Here is a 17,515-nt window from a genome sequence, read left to right as displayed (position 1 = left end):
ACAAGTGAAAATAAGGGAGCAACAGCCTGGATAAAGACATAAGAAAAATTGATCAATGCATAAACAAAATTACTTTCTATTCTAATGATGCAAGTTTGTTAAATTCTTTAAAAGTATGTCTACTTTATGGAAATGATGAAAAAAGGGGACAACAGGGGCAGGTCAGGGAAAGAGATGGGGTTTGGGTAACGGGTCAAGACAGGTTAAGGTTAAAACTAATCATTTCTTAGTATAGACTGAATTGGACAGCAGGTCATCTTGAAATGTGTGAGATAGAACAGACCCCCCACACATAACTAATTGCCACCTTAGTGAGGAAGCTGGTGTGTGGTAGCATTAGAGCTAATTTGTTAGTGATTGTGTTGGACATAAAGCATATTGCAACTTGATAGTGGTCCCAATCCCTAGCAGAGCCTGATTAACTTGGTTATGACGGTTAAAGATTGGCAGCTGAGAATGACAATTCCACTTATTTGTTCTGAATATATCAACTAAAAAGGAATAAAAAATCACCTTAGTTATTTCCTCTATGAAATGTACTTATATATCAGAACTAAAGACCTCATATATCATAAGTTTAGCAACACTCACGCATGAAAACATTTTGCTGAAGCACATAACAATTGTCTTCCCTCTGCCGTTTCCTATAATAGTTTGTGACGGATCCTAAAAGCCATGTTCACTAAAGTGTTGATGGGTAGGGGATTCTAGATGATGACCAATAAATAGAAGATATGGAACTTTAAACAATTTACGGCCAAAGATTTTTCGCCCATTACTTTTCCAACATTAGATTATTCAGTCAGTTATTCACTAATAAACTTCGTTCGACCTTATGTTAGTAGTCAATGGGGTGTTACGACACTATTTTATTCACTAATAAAATCACTATTATAGATACAGCGTGTTACGTCATTATTAATATTCAATATTTTGCCAATGGGGTTGGTGACCAATTGATAAGTTCTTTCACCTTGGGGAGATCTACCTTGATTCGAGTCTCACTCCCACATTTGTGAGGATGGATTAATAGTGATTTTTTGAGAAACATGGGTTTCATCCCATGCATGCGTGTAATATAGGAGTATGAGTAGATTAGATAGTCGTTCTACAAAAAATAATAAAAAATTTTAATAATAAAAATTCTATTTTACTTTATTATTGTTTAAAATATAGCTTACTATTTTCATCAATAGAAAATTGATCTATATATTTTAAATGTAACATATCTTAAATATTTCTATCAAAATATGCTTTGTTTTTTCTATATAATATTAACTGTTATTCTATTTGATAAGATATAAGATAAAGAGTATTATTTTATCATCTCTAAATATATATCAAAGAGAAACCTTAATTTATAATTGAAAAAGTATGAACCCAATTTTAACTTTTATTTAGAAACATTAGATCAAATGATGATGTCATATACTACCTTATTTAACTTTTTTAGATTTAATTTAATTTTATTAAATTTAAACTATTATTACTTCCTTGTAGACATTAATAATTAACGTTGTTAATGATATAATTATAGAAACTAATATTTTTAAATTTATATCATATTTTACCTTTAAAATTAATTTTTATTGTTATTACAATAAAATTTTCTTTTTTAATGTAATACGTTTCTCTTAAGTTATATTTTGTATAGGATTTTTATCTTATAACAAATAAATTTTGGTTATAAACATTTTTGTATCGGATTGTTATCATATAACGTATTTATTAAATCAATATTTTGAAAACTGGACCAGAGTCAAACTGGTCTTCTTAAAAAAAAAAGTAAAAAACAAATATGGAGTTTATAGTAAAATATCACAATTATATATCAAAAAATAATTGTATGAAAATTGCAATCATATTATGCATAATTTTAAGTTAGATTAACACAACATGCGATATATAGATTGATAATTAAATTGTTTAGCAATTTTAGTGTATAACTAAATTATTCAAGCAAAACGTTAAAACACAACTGCAATGACAATGAAGACATATCCGAATGAATGAAAGACATCCAAATAAACGAAACTTTACTTAGCGAGACCTCTAATAAATGATGTATCCATTTTTCAAAACTATGGTTAAATAACGCACAAATATATATGAGAAACAATGACTAAGGTTTGTTACAAAAGCAAACTTCATTCCTAAAAGCGAACTGTCTGGTCACTGTTAACCGGAATATAATCGACGACTAATGTAACTTCATGATTTCTAGTGGTTTAAATATTACTTGGTTAAATATTTGTTAACTTATGATAGTATAAAAATTTAACATGTCATTAATTATTATGTTTCCTGCGTATTACGCGGGTATATATATATATATTAGATATTATTTTTGATTTCTTGATTAAAATTATTGCGTAAAAGGTTTAAATCTGTGATGGAAAACCAGAAAGTGTAAATTAAATTTAAAGGGGTATATATATATATATATTAGCTATTATTTTTGATTTCTTGATTAAAATTATTGGGTGAAAAGTGTAAATTTGTGATGAAAAACTAAAAAGTGTAAATTAAATTTAAAGAGTTTTTTTTTTGTATAATCATAAAAAGTATAAGTATTAAAATTATCATTTAAGAAAGATGAAATAATTAAATTTGATTTAATGGCTCTAAATCAAAGATGGAATTTATTTAAGGGTTCTTGTTTGTTTAATAATGAATTTAGGACCTGGTTATATATATATATTGGTAGATAACCACATACTTCTGTTAATTAAATATAAAATCAGGAGTTACTTTGTAAATTTATTGACCAACAATGATTTGTGTATCGAAAATTAAACTTAAAGGTAAAATTAATTTAGGATATAACTACAAAAATTAGTTTCATAAAATGAAAGTAACCTTTTGTTAGAAAATGAACTTATTTTTTTCATTCAGCTTGACAAGTTCAATTTAACTTTAGCTTAAAACAAACATAATGAAGTTACATAAATAACATATGCCAACATACATAATTGAGGTTGTGGAACGTGCGGCTAAACTTACTAGTTAAGAACGAGAGATAGTGCCTGTGCGGCGGTGAGATGGTGGGGTGATAGGTCAAGTCATAGAGTATGATAGCCAAATGCCTTAACCGTACGGGCTCCGCTCTCGGATTTAAAAATTCGTCAAAAGTATATCGAATTACATCTTTAATGAAAGAGCATGAAATTTTAAGAACAATCATACAATTTTTATAATTTATCGATATACAGTTTTTGAGATAAAAGATTTTGAATGAATTAGAGAAATAAAATGATTTATGGATGAGAGGGAAAAAAATAAATGGTTGAGGTTTGAGGAGAGCAAAAGAAATGAGTGGTTGAGCTTTAAAGTTATTATAGATATATTAGACAGAAATGTTTAAATTAGTGAATAAAGAATAAGGATATTTTAAGTAGTTCAAATCATTTTTTTCTTAAAAAAAAAGTAAAATGCTTTATAAATAGTATTAGATATTAGATAATATCAAAAGAAATTCTTTTGAAGAATGATTGCTTTTGGTGATAGATTGAGAATAACATTTAGCAAAAAGCTGGGTTATGACTTCTTTTGCGAAGAATACCATTCATGAAGTGACAATGACCCCCTTTCTACTTACTTTGATCATTGTTGAAACACTTTAGAATCAAATTCCATTTAAAAAAAGTGTGTGGTTTTTAATTTCTTTGAATGAATGGTTGCCAAATAAGACCACATATCATTATACTAATAATTATAATTATTAAAAAAAAGTTCTCAAAGAAGAATATGTATCTTGAATGCATATATGTCAAAAACAAATTGTTTAAATTTCAAGTGGATCGTGTTGGACTTATTATGTGTTTGATTTCATTACGAAGATCAATGAAGAGGTTAGTTTTTTTTTTTTAGAACGGCAATTTTCATTTGCTTTTTAAGAGGTTAGTTATTAAAGTGTCCAAAATGTCTTTTATCTTGAATACATATGGGAAAAGGTTATGTACAACATGTAGTACCTATCTTAGGTAAAGTAGGGGAATTATGTAAAGTTCAGGAAAGGTTATTTAAAATTCAGGGAGACTATGTATGTTTATCAAATTCAAAAATTTAATTTGTAATTTTTTTTAAAGGGACAATACCTAAGTTTAGGTAAAATCTGCATTACGGATCATTTTTCCCGATACATATATGCATAAATGTTAGTTAACATATTATAACTTTAATAATTATTAATCCTATTTAACGCATGAATAACATCCAATACCATATTTTATTCTTTCCTTATACTTTCTGAAAGGCAACATCCAATACCATATGACCATATATATATATATATATATATATATATATATATGGGTTTTAGGTAAAATAAAACAAGTATTAAAGTAAAACAAATAAATCAGTAGGTTTTTGTTCACTAAAAATTACCATGCATCATGAAAATCATCGTGCATCAATTGCTTCGTGATTCTTCATGCATCAATTTTATCATGAGCTAAAGGTCAATATCTTATCTTATTTGTTTTACTTTAATACTTGCTTTACAATATCCAACCCATATATAATATATATATATATATATATATATATATATATATATATATATATATATATATGAAGAAGTAAAACGCTTTTTCTATACTTTTTCCTGGCGCAGCTGGGCCATCCTGGATTTGAACCAGAGACCTCGCCCGTGAAGTAAATCATCGCACCTACGGTCCAACCAATTGGGAGAGAATCAATAGATTCCTTTTCGGGAGAATTTCATCCTTTCCGAACGCAGCATACAACTCTCCGTTGTACTGCGCTATCCAAGTGTGTCTGTTCCTCCTTTCTTCCTTACCATGACAGGTTATATATATATATTTGAAAAGTTAGATTAGGAACCTTAAAAAAATAAAAATTTTTAGGAACCCTTTTGAATTAATCATGACCTTTAAAGATTTTAATCAATGGCTAAAATAATTCATGGTATTATTGTAAATAATTAAAGGACAATTAATGTAAAATAGTGACAAAAGGGCATTGTAGGAATTATATAAGAAAAAAACCGTCCATTATTTTTGCCACTAATACAGTCTTTTTAGATTTCAAAAACAAACATCCTAAAATATAAGATGCCTTCATCGCCGATCCACATGTTCATTCATGTAATTTTTACCCAATAGCAATTGAAGGTAATCATGAATGAATTAATTGATTGATTCAATCGCCAACAATATCTTCGCTCGGTTTTTCATCTAAGCTCTATTAGTGTAATTCATCTGTGGGTCACAACAAATTAATTTGATGTGTGGGGGTGATTTAATCTTTAATCGAAGTCCAAAAATAGTCTCCTATCTTCTTCAAAGTCGACGACCGTTTCTCTTTTCTTCTTTCGGCGGACATACATTATTATATATTCATTATGAGCATGTTATATGTATGCACATATGAGCATATGTATGCACGTATATTGGAAACAATATGTTTTATGATATTAGTTAGTGATCACATGTGCATTAGTCACATGAACATATATGTTTTATGAGATTAGTTAGTAATCACATGTGCATTAATCACATGAACATATGTATGCAAGTATATTGGATATAAAAATATTTTATGATATTAGTTAGTGATCACATGTGCATTAGCCACATGAATATATATGTTTTATGAGATTAGTTAGTGATCACATATGCATTACTCACATAAACGTATGTATGCAAGTATCTTGGATATAAATGTTTTATGGAATTTGTTTGTGCACTTGTATGCAAATATGTGATTTTTTTTTTGTTATATAAGTGTTTCATGTTTTGAAGAAGTAAGTTATGTTTTCATTTGATGTAACGATAGAAATAATAGTTGAAATTTCAAATATTGTTGGTTAAAATTACCGGCTAGTATTGGTATACATGCAATCATGGGATAATATATTTATATTTTGATTAATTTAATTAAATAATTTGAAAAGTACAATATTACTCTTATGATTATTGATGGAAAAAGGGTTCTCAAAAGTTCCTGTTTTTTGGGTATCTAAGCTTAGTTGTGAAACACTCACATATTATTTTTTTAATCCATAAAAATCATGGGGCCCATACATTTATTCATTAAACAAGAAATAATAAAATATTAGTATGTGAGGGGTTCCACACCTAAGCTTAAGTGTCGAACAACCTTATATTCCCTTTTTCATATATATATATATATATATATATATTTATTTAAGTCCACATATATGCTTCACTTCTCTTTCTATCATTTTCATGGATGAAGAAATACCAAAAATTTCCAAAAGATGGGAAGGCAAAGCCACAACACAACTTGAAACAATCAAAGCAGAAGATATATGGCCACTCATTGAAGACTTTTGCAACATTCATAAATGGCTTCCAACTATTGACACATGCCACCATGTTCAAGGAGACCACGGACAACCCGGTCTAGTAAGGTATTGTGCCTCTACCTTAGACAACGACAATAATAATAATACCGCGGTCAAGTGGTGCCACGAGAAGCTTATATCGATAGATCATGCACACCGGTGTTTAAGCTATGAGATTATGGAAAATAACATTGGGTTTACTTGTTATATGGCTGAGTTGAAAGTGATCGAGAATATTGATGATCATGGGTGTAAGATTGAGTGGTCATTCGTGGCTGATCCCGTACAAGGATGGAGGTTTGAAGATTTGTGTGGCTATGTTGATTCGTCTCTAAAAGCCATGGCTGGGAAAATGGAAGAGGCTCTTCAAGCTGCTACTAATAATTAATTGAATTCGACTACTACTCTATGTTATGGTATCAAATACTTTTATGATACGTCTTTTTAAACTTATTTGTGAAAATAACGTGTACTTTTATTTTAGAGGTTACTCGCTCGACCACTGTTGACTGTCCCAATTTCGAATCTCATAACGAGTGAACCCAGGAGCGGCCCGATCTGCACAAACGGACGGGAACCAGGCAATTTGCAAACCCTCCCTTATGACTAAGGATCAAATACAAGGCTCAAATCCTTCATTCCCCTTCAATCTCTCACAAACTCATCATGCGAGTAAGGACTCAAACCTATGACAATTGATATTCGCACCACATAATTTGATATATTTAACACAACAGTAAATTATTAAAACATATTGTATAAGTCAGTAAAACATGTTTGTAATAAATAGATCAAAAGTTGTGATAGGAATATGAGCACCCCTATTTAATTACATATGTTAAATTAGTTTTGAAATATAATGATGCTATTTAATTGTCGTAGTTTTTATATTTCAGTGTACTATGTGAAATCATATTATACTAGATTTTAGACCCGTAATTATTAATTAACAAAAAAAAACCTTATACAATAAATGTAAAATTATATTTAAAAAAGGAATTGAGATTTTTAAATGTTAATACTCAATATATGTAGAGTTCAGTTTATATAAAAAGAATAAGTATGAATGTATCCTAAATATGGTTTGATTCCAATTACTGATAACAAGAATGATTATCCTAGTTATAGTCTGATAATTACAATTACTAATAACAAAAATATTTTAGTTTAATTACAATTAATTATATAAAATAAAATATTGATATAAATATTAATTCGTATTAATCAAACTATTGTAAATTACCTAACTTTTAGTTATATTTTGTTATTAGATAGACATTATAAAATAAAATATTAACTATGTTTAAATTGGGTTAAAGTGTAAATTGGTTATGGAAAACCAAAATGTGTAAATGAAAGAACTCAACTCGACTCGACCATTTTATTTATTTTTTTTTACAAGTTGACTTTATTTGACCAATCCATACTTAGAAAATTTTTAGACAAAATAAGGTGAAAAACTCAAAATGTTCAAATTCAAAATCTAACAAATTAGAACACCTTAATATGTTATAATAAACATATCCTATAAGTTTCAGACCTTGAAAACATCGGATGAAGCTCGAAAAAATTTTGCTCGAAGACAGAGAAACTACGGCCGCAAGCACGGTCGACCGTGCTTTGCGTCCGTGCTCTCAGAAACTGAACACCAAGAGGAAATACTGCAGACGCTGAGCACGGTCAGCCGTGTCTGCGTCTGTACTATTACTGCACACACAAAACATCAAATTTAACTATTAACTCAATTTGCAACCTTTTCCAAACTCAAACACAAGTTCCATCACACATCAAATTTGATTTCAAACCTTCACATGACATAATTTACAACATAATTACTACATTCGAAACTTTAACCATTGAAATTTACACTAAAACAACCAAGCGGGTCACTCGTCCGCATTTACCCAAAGTGACGAAATGACCAAGTTGACTCCAAAATGATTTATACTTCAATCCACCATAATAGTCAAGACTTAAAGACTTAAAATACATCATACACAACATTCTCATTCGAAAGACACATGTATTAAGAGCCAGGAGTTTGAGAGGGAATTAACTAGGTTTCTAACCAAAATGTCATTCTTCTATGGATGACCAAATACCTTCAAGTCACTAACACTTCAAGTCAACAACTTCAAATCAACAATACCTAGTTCCTCCTTCCGGAACCACCTATAAAATGGTAAACAACTAAAACGTAAGTGAATGCTTAGTGAATAAACTTGCATACAATTATACATACGAAGGAGGGCAAAAACACAAAAGACTATCGCATGTAGCCAATGATACCGTCATATCATCACTTTCATACTCACTTTTGCGCTAACAAAACATACATGGATCCACATACGCTAAACAATCATCAACATGATTAACTATCGGGATTCTTAGGCCCCGGAGGTTCTTAGGCCTCATAAACATTATGCCCCATATGGGCCTACGCCGAATCAATCACCACACATGGATAAATAAACTTCAACATGATGTGGTCAACACCACACATAGACAAAAGGCTTCAACATGATGTGGTCGATTTACCCAACGTATACATAAAGGTATGCAAGAGTACTCACCTTCTCCGCGACTATCAACAATCAACAATGCAACAACAAGTGCAAAGCTTTCAACCTATCAATTCAATACAATATGCACATAAGACTTTATTCACAATCTTGGCTGACTCACTTAGCCAAACTAACGATTCACTAGCATTCCTATTCACCCAAAATCAATTTCCTTGAGTTGGCTTAAAATCAAGTTTCACTTAACAAAGCTCAATCTTTCTAACTTATCAATCTCAATAATCTATCATTTTGCTAAAAATCTCATTTTACCCCCAACATGTGGCCATTTCATCTAGTTGCTCAAAATTACCAAATTCTCATTGACTAGCCTTTTCCAAACCCAAAACCCAACCCATTTGTCATTGAGTTACTTCCACCTTTAACAACAAAATTAGGTAGTTTATCTTACCTTTTTCAACCACATTTCAATAACTAGCAAAAATTTCATCTTTTCTTGCAAACTCAAAATATTACTTAGAACTTATCAATTTCATAATTAAACACATCATATAACTCAATGACAACTAGGTTAACTAAGGAATTGGGAGAAATTAACCATAATTCATTTTCTAGCAAAAACCTCCAATTTGGTTTATCCATGAACCCTAAATTCAAAAAGAAAGATAAAAACTAAATTAGGGGAATTCAATACCTCAACAAACAATAGGTTAATGCTTAGACTTAAGTTGGAAAATTCTTCTTCCTTTCTTTTTTTCTAGCAATTTTGGCCACCACCACAAAACCCGCAAGCCCTAGCTTTTCAATTCTTGAATGGAGATTATTTGATGGTGATAATTATTATTATGATTTTTATTCTTGGATTGAAAGAATTAGTCTTTGATTTTGGAAGAATTGAGATGAAGTTGTATGGAGGAATGATGATGAACAAGAGTGAAAATGTGAGAAGTGGAAAAAGGAAATGGCTGGCACTTCCTATGAGTGCCACGCCCTTGACTAACTTTTGTGGGTATTTTTACCCGCTATCCGTTAAAGTTCCAACTAAATTAACCCCATATCCAAAAATAAAATACTAGGAAACTAATTTAAAGTCAAAACTATAAAAATGAGTTAATTTATTTATCTTAAAATTATTGGGGTGTTATAGTAAATTAATTTAGACATGTGTTGATTTAAGTAATTTTGAGAAATTGAAAGATATGATTGGTCAATTACGGTTAGGTCAGTTGGCTTTTAGTATATATTAATATACTAGTATTCAATACACTGTACGGTATGTAAAGATATATTCTATGTGTCTTTATATATAGCGGGGGAAATGAATATGGGGCTATTAGACACCTAAGTTGGGTGAAAAACCTCTTAGATACGAACTTTTAATTCATAAAAAACATAAGAGTTCAATCATTTATTCAAAATATTGAAAAATTAGCATGCGAGGGGTTTTCACCCAAGTTGAGTGTCTAACAGCCCCATACTCACTTTTCCTCTTTTTCTATAGGCATTAGTATTTCAAAATGTAAATAACTTTACGCGAATTGTCATAGTGTGTATAGAACTTTAATCGTATACATTGTATATAATGAACTTTCAAATCTTGTGCATTGTATGTATTTAACAAATCAAAAACTTACAAGTTGCAGCTTATGTGATTGCCACATATACTCGGATACATACAATACACAAGATTTGAAAGTTTGTTACATGCAATTCACAAGATTGAAGTTCCATATATACTAGGATAATTCATATGAAGTTCTTTACATTTTGAAATATAGATCTCTTTTCTATATAAGCCAATAAGCTAATCCAAACACTATATATTCATTAATCAGCTATCTATATTTATCTATACTACTATATAAAACATCAACTCCTCCCTTTTTTTCAAATTATAAGTTTGAACTACTCAAAATACCCCTCTCTTTATTCACTAATTTAAACGTCTCAACCTACTATACCTATAATACCCTTAATAAAATAATTTACAACATAAACCACTCAATTCTTGACATAACTACACTACCACCTTGAACATCAATTTTTTTTTTGAACATCAATGGTGATTGGAGTTAGCGGCATGTCTATTCATCGTCCGGTAGAGATCGACCACATCACCAACAAAATCAATCCGAGGGCATGACTGGCGGTGGAAGTCCCACTACCGTTCTGGAGGAAACCAGCTAAATGCTAGATAAAACCCTCATGCCCCACCACATTGGCAAGGACTTCCCAATATGCCTTTCAAAGGTTTCGAACCCATGACCAACATTTGACTGAAAGAGATAAAGGGCATTAAATGTCCAGTTGGGCTAAATCCCAAAGACACCTTGAATATCAATTACTTTAACATTCACCATCATAACCGCCCCCATCACCCGTCACCGCCACCGCTTTCGACACTACCACCACCACCGTCGCCGCCGCCACCATCCCGCACTGCCACCACCATCGTCGCATTGTGTAGGCATATAACTCTAAAGATATAATCAAGAAGCTAGTGTTTATAGATAAGTATAAGCAAAGAAATTAAAGTTTCGGCCAAATACCCCCCTGAATATGTCTCATATGGACTTGACTGAGAGGAAGAAAGATCCAGCATAATGACAAGACGTCCATCATTTATATGCCTATTAACTCCTCTGTGGCTCTATCTACTAACATAAGCTGCTATTTTCAAGTGTTGTATGCTACTTTAAGGAGACGATGTGTATTTTGATAAAAGGTTGATCAAACATTCAAACTCATATAGTGAATGAGTTGAGAGCTAATTTGACTACCATGCAATATATACATAGAGTCCCGGAGAAGGGGGAAATCGCCCTGGGCGTCACTCAACTAGCAGGGAGCATACAACATTACAACTTTTTAACTACCATGCCTAATCTTAAATTATTATATGCCTAAAAACATGCAAAATCCATACATTATATAAAGCATGATTTCCACTAATTTTCCTTTCATCATGACCTTACCTCATAGGCCATAGCTTGATCTTTTTTTAGCCACACCAAATTCATCACATGTCACATTTATCAAATTTTAAATTGTTATTTAGTGGCTGTATTGCTGCTAGAATATGTTAATAGATTATCCATCTGAGAAATAAAGAGCAAATTCGCTGAGGAATTATTGTGGTGTATACACTACCCTTCAACGTAAGAAAAAAGTTACAAACATTATAAGAGAAATATTACTATAAGATGGTAATTTAAACCCAAAACTAAAAGGGATGAAAGCTGACCTTTTCATCATACGCATCTATTCCTTCACTATGAAACTTCTCTTCCTAAAGGTCAAGTGTCATTAATGTCGTGGTTGATATTTTTGTATCTAATCTTCCAGAAATTGCCAGTCACTCACTTCGAATATCAGAGTTACAACATAGTTATGTCCATGTTGTTAACCTTTTATTCCTTAGGGATAATACTCATAGTCATTAGTTGGGGTCTTTAATCATCGTTTCTGGGTGCAATCTATTCTAGCTTCTCGTTTGATAGAGAGGGTACGTATAATTTAGTCCATATATGGAGAGGGTCGGTATGGTTAATTCAGAATAGCTACGGCTCATGGTACTTGGAAAACATGCAAATCATATGAACAATTTGTGTTATTTACCCGATGAGATGCTCCCATATTTATTGGGTTCTTAGCCATATACCTCATAGCTCTTTTGACAGTGCTTGTGTGAATTGATTTGCTATTTATAACCTAAAAATAATATGAACAAGATGCAGGACTCAATCTAGATATAGGATTGTTATCAATCACCAAAGGTCCGAATTCATAGACATACATACATACATATAAATTCTTTTGAACAAGCCACCAAAATCATGACCTAATATTTCAATTTTCAAGAAATGTTGCAACTCAGCTTCCTATTCATCCAATCAATAATGTCTTGCCCGATTTCTTCACGTTCAGGTTCAAACAGAAGATCATGCAAGAACCCTTCGTACAGCTTTATGTGCTTGTACTTTGAAGCTGCTTCGTTGTACAAATCTTGAGAAGCAAGCGGATCTGTTACTTTATCTGCAGTTCCATGTAGAACAAAGAATGGTACGGTCACAAACTTAAAGTTACGCATCAAGTGAGAAGAGATGCGAAGAATTTCATGGCCCGTTCGGATTCTCATTGGCCCGGTGTACACCAAAGGATCAGAGTATTTGGCTACTAGAGCTGTTGGGTCTCTAGAAACCGGAATACCCCTTTTGTTGGCACCTTTGAATTGGTATTTTGGGGCAACAAGTGAAAATAAGGGAGCAACAGCCTGCATAAAGACATAAGAAGATCAATGCGTAAAACAAGATTTGCACTATTGTGAATTTAATTTACTTTCTATCCTAATGATGCAAGTTTGTTAAGTTCTTTAAAAGTCTGTCTACTTTATGGAAATGATGAAAAAAGGGGACAACAGGGTTTGGTCAGGGAAAGAGATGTTGGGTATTGGGTCAAAAGTTCAAAACAGTTTAAGGTTGAAACTAATCATTTCTTAGTATGGACTGAAACGGACAGCAGGTCAGCGTGAAATGTGTTTGAGATAGAACAGACCCTGAATCAGCCCAGACATAATTAATTGCCACCTTAGTGAGGAAGCTGGTGTGTGGTAGCATTAAAGCTACTTTGTTAAGTGATTGTGTTGGACATAAAGCATACTGCAAGTTGATAGTGGTCTCAATCCCTAGCAGAGCCTAGTTAACTTGGTTATGGCGGTTAAAAGTTGGCAACTGAGAATGACAATTCCACTTATTTGTTATGAATACATCAACTAAAAAGAATAAAAGATCACCTTAGACCCTTAGTTATTTCCTCAATAAAGTGTACTTAAATATGAGAATGTGAAGACCTCATATATCATAAGTCTAGCAACACTCACGCATGTAAACATTTTGCTTAAGCACATAAAAATTGTCTTCCCTCTTCCTATCCTATCATAGTTTGTGACGGATCCTAAAACACATTGTTCACAAAAGTGGTGATGGGTAGGGGCTTCTAGATGATGACCAATAAATAGAAGATTTTTCGCCCATTACTTTACTAACATTATATTATTCACTAATTCACTTCGTTTGAACCTATGTTAGTAGTCTTTATATTTTCTTTGGGGTAGAAACGAGTAGTAGGGGAGTTCAGCTACATTAGTGTATAACCATTAGAGTTCCATACATTTTGAATTCATTATTGTTTTGGCAATCCATAACATCAGTTTTCATGCACAGATGTTGTTCAACTCCTACCTGCCACACCAACAGATAATGATGATGACAATATAGATGCAAACTGGGACTTTGATTGGCTTAAAAGTGCATATCCAATTCGCATTCAACATCTAATGTTTTCATATTCTAGGTCCCAGTGACACTCTGTTTGAAGAGTTGCTAATAAAAAATACTGGTCCCAATTGTTTCAAGATGGAGACAAAAGAAAATGGTGTAAATAAACATGAAGTGTCTCATTTGTGTTACTAGTGAGAATATGATAAATAGAGATGAAAGTAGATGACCTACCCCGACTATGGGATGTGAAGGTTTAACACGCAATGCAGGTGAAGTTAGTATAATTCCCTCCACAAGTTCTTCAATATAAGGATAACTAGCAGCCTAAATAGAAGTAAAAAATGATCAAATTTAGCTTTAAAGTCAAGACGCGTCCACAAATCTGTCAAGTACTGTTACCTTTAAAACCACGGCTCCGCCAGTTGAGTGCCCATATAGAAAGCACGGTGTACCTGGGTGATCTGCCTTTATCTTCTCCAAGAAAGACCCCTAATATATAGCAGCATACAAAGTTAATAAAACCGAAAAGAAAATTATCAAATCAACAACCACACAGTTATGTATTTATATATGGGTCATTGGGTATCTATATATAGTGTGTACAGCAGAATAGTGAGAAACTGAGAATACATCATTATTTTAATGAATGTTGTGAAAGTAAATACATTGCAAAAAAAGTACACTCACAGTATCTGCCACAACATGATCCAGTGATGGAACGTATCCATGCAATCCGTCACTCCCTCCATGACCTAAAACAATGAGAAACTTTCAATACTTACATATGTAAGAGGTGTCTATGTTATCCGTCCAAGATAAATCTTACATTTCAAATGCCAAGCATATTTAAGGCAAAAATGAAACATCTTTGGTTAGAAGCTTGTATAATAGGTGACAGCTTCATAGTGATCTATTGAGCCAGATGCTTAGGCGATTCTAATTTATAGTAGTTCTGCAAACCGGTTTTATTTTAAGCAGCAGAAAGATGATTGATATGGCCAATAGTCATACATTAGCAAAAATATACACAACATACCTACCTATCCAGTCCATTGCATACACTCCAAAGTTGCAGGAATTGAGTTGCCTTGCAAAATCAGCATATCTTCCACTGCAATTATGCATGACATGACAAATTAAATATACCACAACATTTAAGTACATACTATCTCACCACCAACATATTTTTATGGGCTTGGAATAAATAAGGGAGATACGGGGGTCGGGGGTGGTAACTTACCTATGCTCGTTCAGACCGTGTATAATGATCAATATACCCCTGGAAAAGGAAATCAGAAAAATAAGCAAATATTAACTATTGAAATTGTGAAGCATGACAATAAGAGAAACTACTATCGTTCACAGAATAGTTTGGAGTCTGAATACTTCAGTCACGAAAAAATAACTAGTTGCTAATTTAACCGAACTCGCAGACTTTTCTGCTCTAGATTCTACTAATCCATAAATTCCGGAACTTTTGCATTTAAGAAAAGGTGATCGAAACATCCACTAGAAGAAATGAACAAGACAACTAGGTTCTACTTACAACTCCCATCCAAACCTAACTTTTCATAGCAATGAGCAACCAATTAATTAAGCGGCAAAAGCCAAATCCAAACTCAAGTAAAAAACACAGACGATAAATAACTTAATTACTTAAACAGCAAATTTTCTCCAAACTCGAGCTTCTGACTACCAAAGAGTATGATTAAGTAAACATGCAACTTACTCTATCCTTTCAAAAGAGAAGAAGAACTGGTCAACGTCTTCGGGTCAACAAGTTGATTTTTCAAACTTCAAAGTTAATCAACTCTTTAAATAATATTGCAAACCAAATTAGAAACACTAGAGCTGATCCCTTGACCAGAAACCGAAAGCTGACTAGTTTCTTTAATATCTAAACCTAACAATCGAACCGAAAACTCTACGGAGATCCTTAATGTCATTTATGTCGAAAATGAACTAAAAATTGCATATTTATATCTCATAATTTAATTTCTAATTCTTTTAACAAATAAGTATCATGCAATATAAAACATACCGTAATATATATTTCATTTCATGTCATATCAATATCATCATACATATTTTTTAATAATTCAATAATAATTAATATGAAATATTAGTCAGCATAAGAACAAGAAAAGTCAACTATACACATGACTCTAATTAATGTCAATTCATTTCTTAATTATAAATTCCTATAATTATAATTAAGAAAAAAAAAAAGATACAACCAAAAGTTGCAAAAAATTTAATACAAACATATTACTATAATTAGCTAAAAATTTTCAATAATCAATTACTATAATTAACCAAATTGTCAATAATTCATAAATAATTTCTAAAAATAATTTTCAGCAATTCAGTAAAAAATCTCAAAATTAAATAACTATTAAAAGTCACCTAATTTCACCGGCAACCGGCATCCACGACCGGCAAAACAACGCGTTTTTACCGGTACCGTAAAAAGTCCACGTGGCAACAGTAGACAACGGTTTAGATGACGTTAGCATCTGAATTCCATCAGCAAGAGCGCGTCGTTTAATCGAATCGTCTTCAATTTCTTTTAGCCGGAAATAGAATTTCCGTTTGGAAGGAGAAGAAGAAGATGAGGAGGATGACGGAGATAACGGCGGGGATTGACGACGGTAACGGCGGAGAATAAAAAGAAACCATAAAAAGAAGGATTGAATAAATGTCAACAAACGGTGAATCGAGATTGATCTGTGTAGGTTTTTGAAAACCGGGATTATTCGGTTGCTTGCGCCGGAAGTTAGTTGTTCTGTTTCCATTCGATTAGGAATTTGAAGGGAAAAAAATAGAGAATTTTTTTGATTGTTTTGTTTGGGGTGAGAATGGGAATGGGAATGGGAATGGAGGTGGCTGTGGTGGTTTGGTTTAATAATAATAATATTATTATTAGTTTTTTTGTAATGAAATGGTGTGTTTGGGTTAGTTTTTAGGGGGAGATGAAAAAGTCGTCGTGGAGTCTGTTGTGGTGATGGAAGACTTTGTAATTTTCGACACCACATGTAGAAAGAAATGGAGTTTTGGGTTGAGTTTTAAACACATCGACTTCCAATATATATGGGGAGGGGAATAATATGTATCGTATATATCTATATATGGATATCGATTTACTTTATTCCTTAATATGAAGTGTTATGGTAAATAAATCAATAATTCGAATAAGTATATCATCTCTCATTTTGTGATCGATAATCTATATATCTAATCAGTCCTAATACCTGTACAATTACGGTGGTTATATAGATTGTATCATTAAAATAATTTAGCTATATAGATTGTATCGAATATGTCACATACATGATTCGTCGGTATGAAATAAATTGTAGTCAAAGTAAATGAGGACCAAAGCT

The 17,515-nt window shown here is 31.9% G+C and overlaps 2 protein-coding genes across 2 annotated transcripts; one reads left to right on the top strand and one right to left on the bottom strand.

The window, feature by feature from the left end:
- Window positions 1-6,188: 6,188 nt before the first annotated feature.
- On the top strand, window positions 6,189-6,814 carry LOC122582740 (lachrymatory-factor synthase). The gene has a single exon (XM_043755163.1). It carries the CDS (start codon window positions 6,213-6,215, stop codon window positions 6,717-6,719), a length of 507 nt encoding a protein of 168 aa, XP_043611098.1. The 5' UTR covers window positions 6,189-6,212; the 3' UTR covers window positions 6,720-6,814.
- Window positions 6,815-12,588: 5,774 nt separating this feature from the next.
- On the bottom strand, window positions 12,589-17,194 carry LOC122582012 (monoacylglycerol lipase). Its single transcript, XM_043754356.1, has 7 exons — window positions 16,539-17,194; window positions 15,373-15,411; window positions 15,173-15,243; window positions 14,820-14,884; window positions 14,532-14,621; window positions 14,364-14,456; window positions 12,589-13,126 (listed from the first exon to the last, which is right to left on the bottom strand). Exons 1-7 carry the CDS (start codon window positions 17,165-17,167, stop codon window positions 12,710-12,712), a joined length of 1,404 nt encoding a protein of 467 aa, XP_043610291.1. The 5' UTR covers window positions 17,168-17,194; the 3' UTR covers window positions 12,589-12,709.
- Window positions 17,195-17,515: the final 321 nt, after the last annotated feature.

The sequence above is a fragment of the Erigeron canadensis genome, chromosome 9 (assembly GCF_010389155.1).
Source record: "Erigeron canadensis isolate Cc75 chromosome 9, C_canadensis_v1, whole genome shotgun sequence".
Taxonomy (NCBI): domain Eukaryota; kingdom Viridiplantae; phylum Streptophyta; class Magnoliopsida; order Asterales; family Asteraceae; genus Erigeron; species Erigeron canadensis.
Note: the sequence above shows the minus strand (reverse complement) of the source record. Positions and strands in the feature narration are given on the sequence as shown.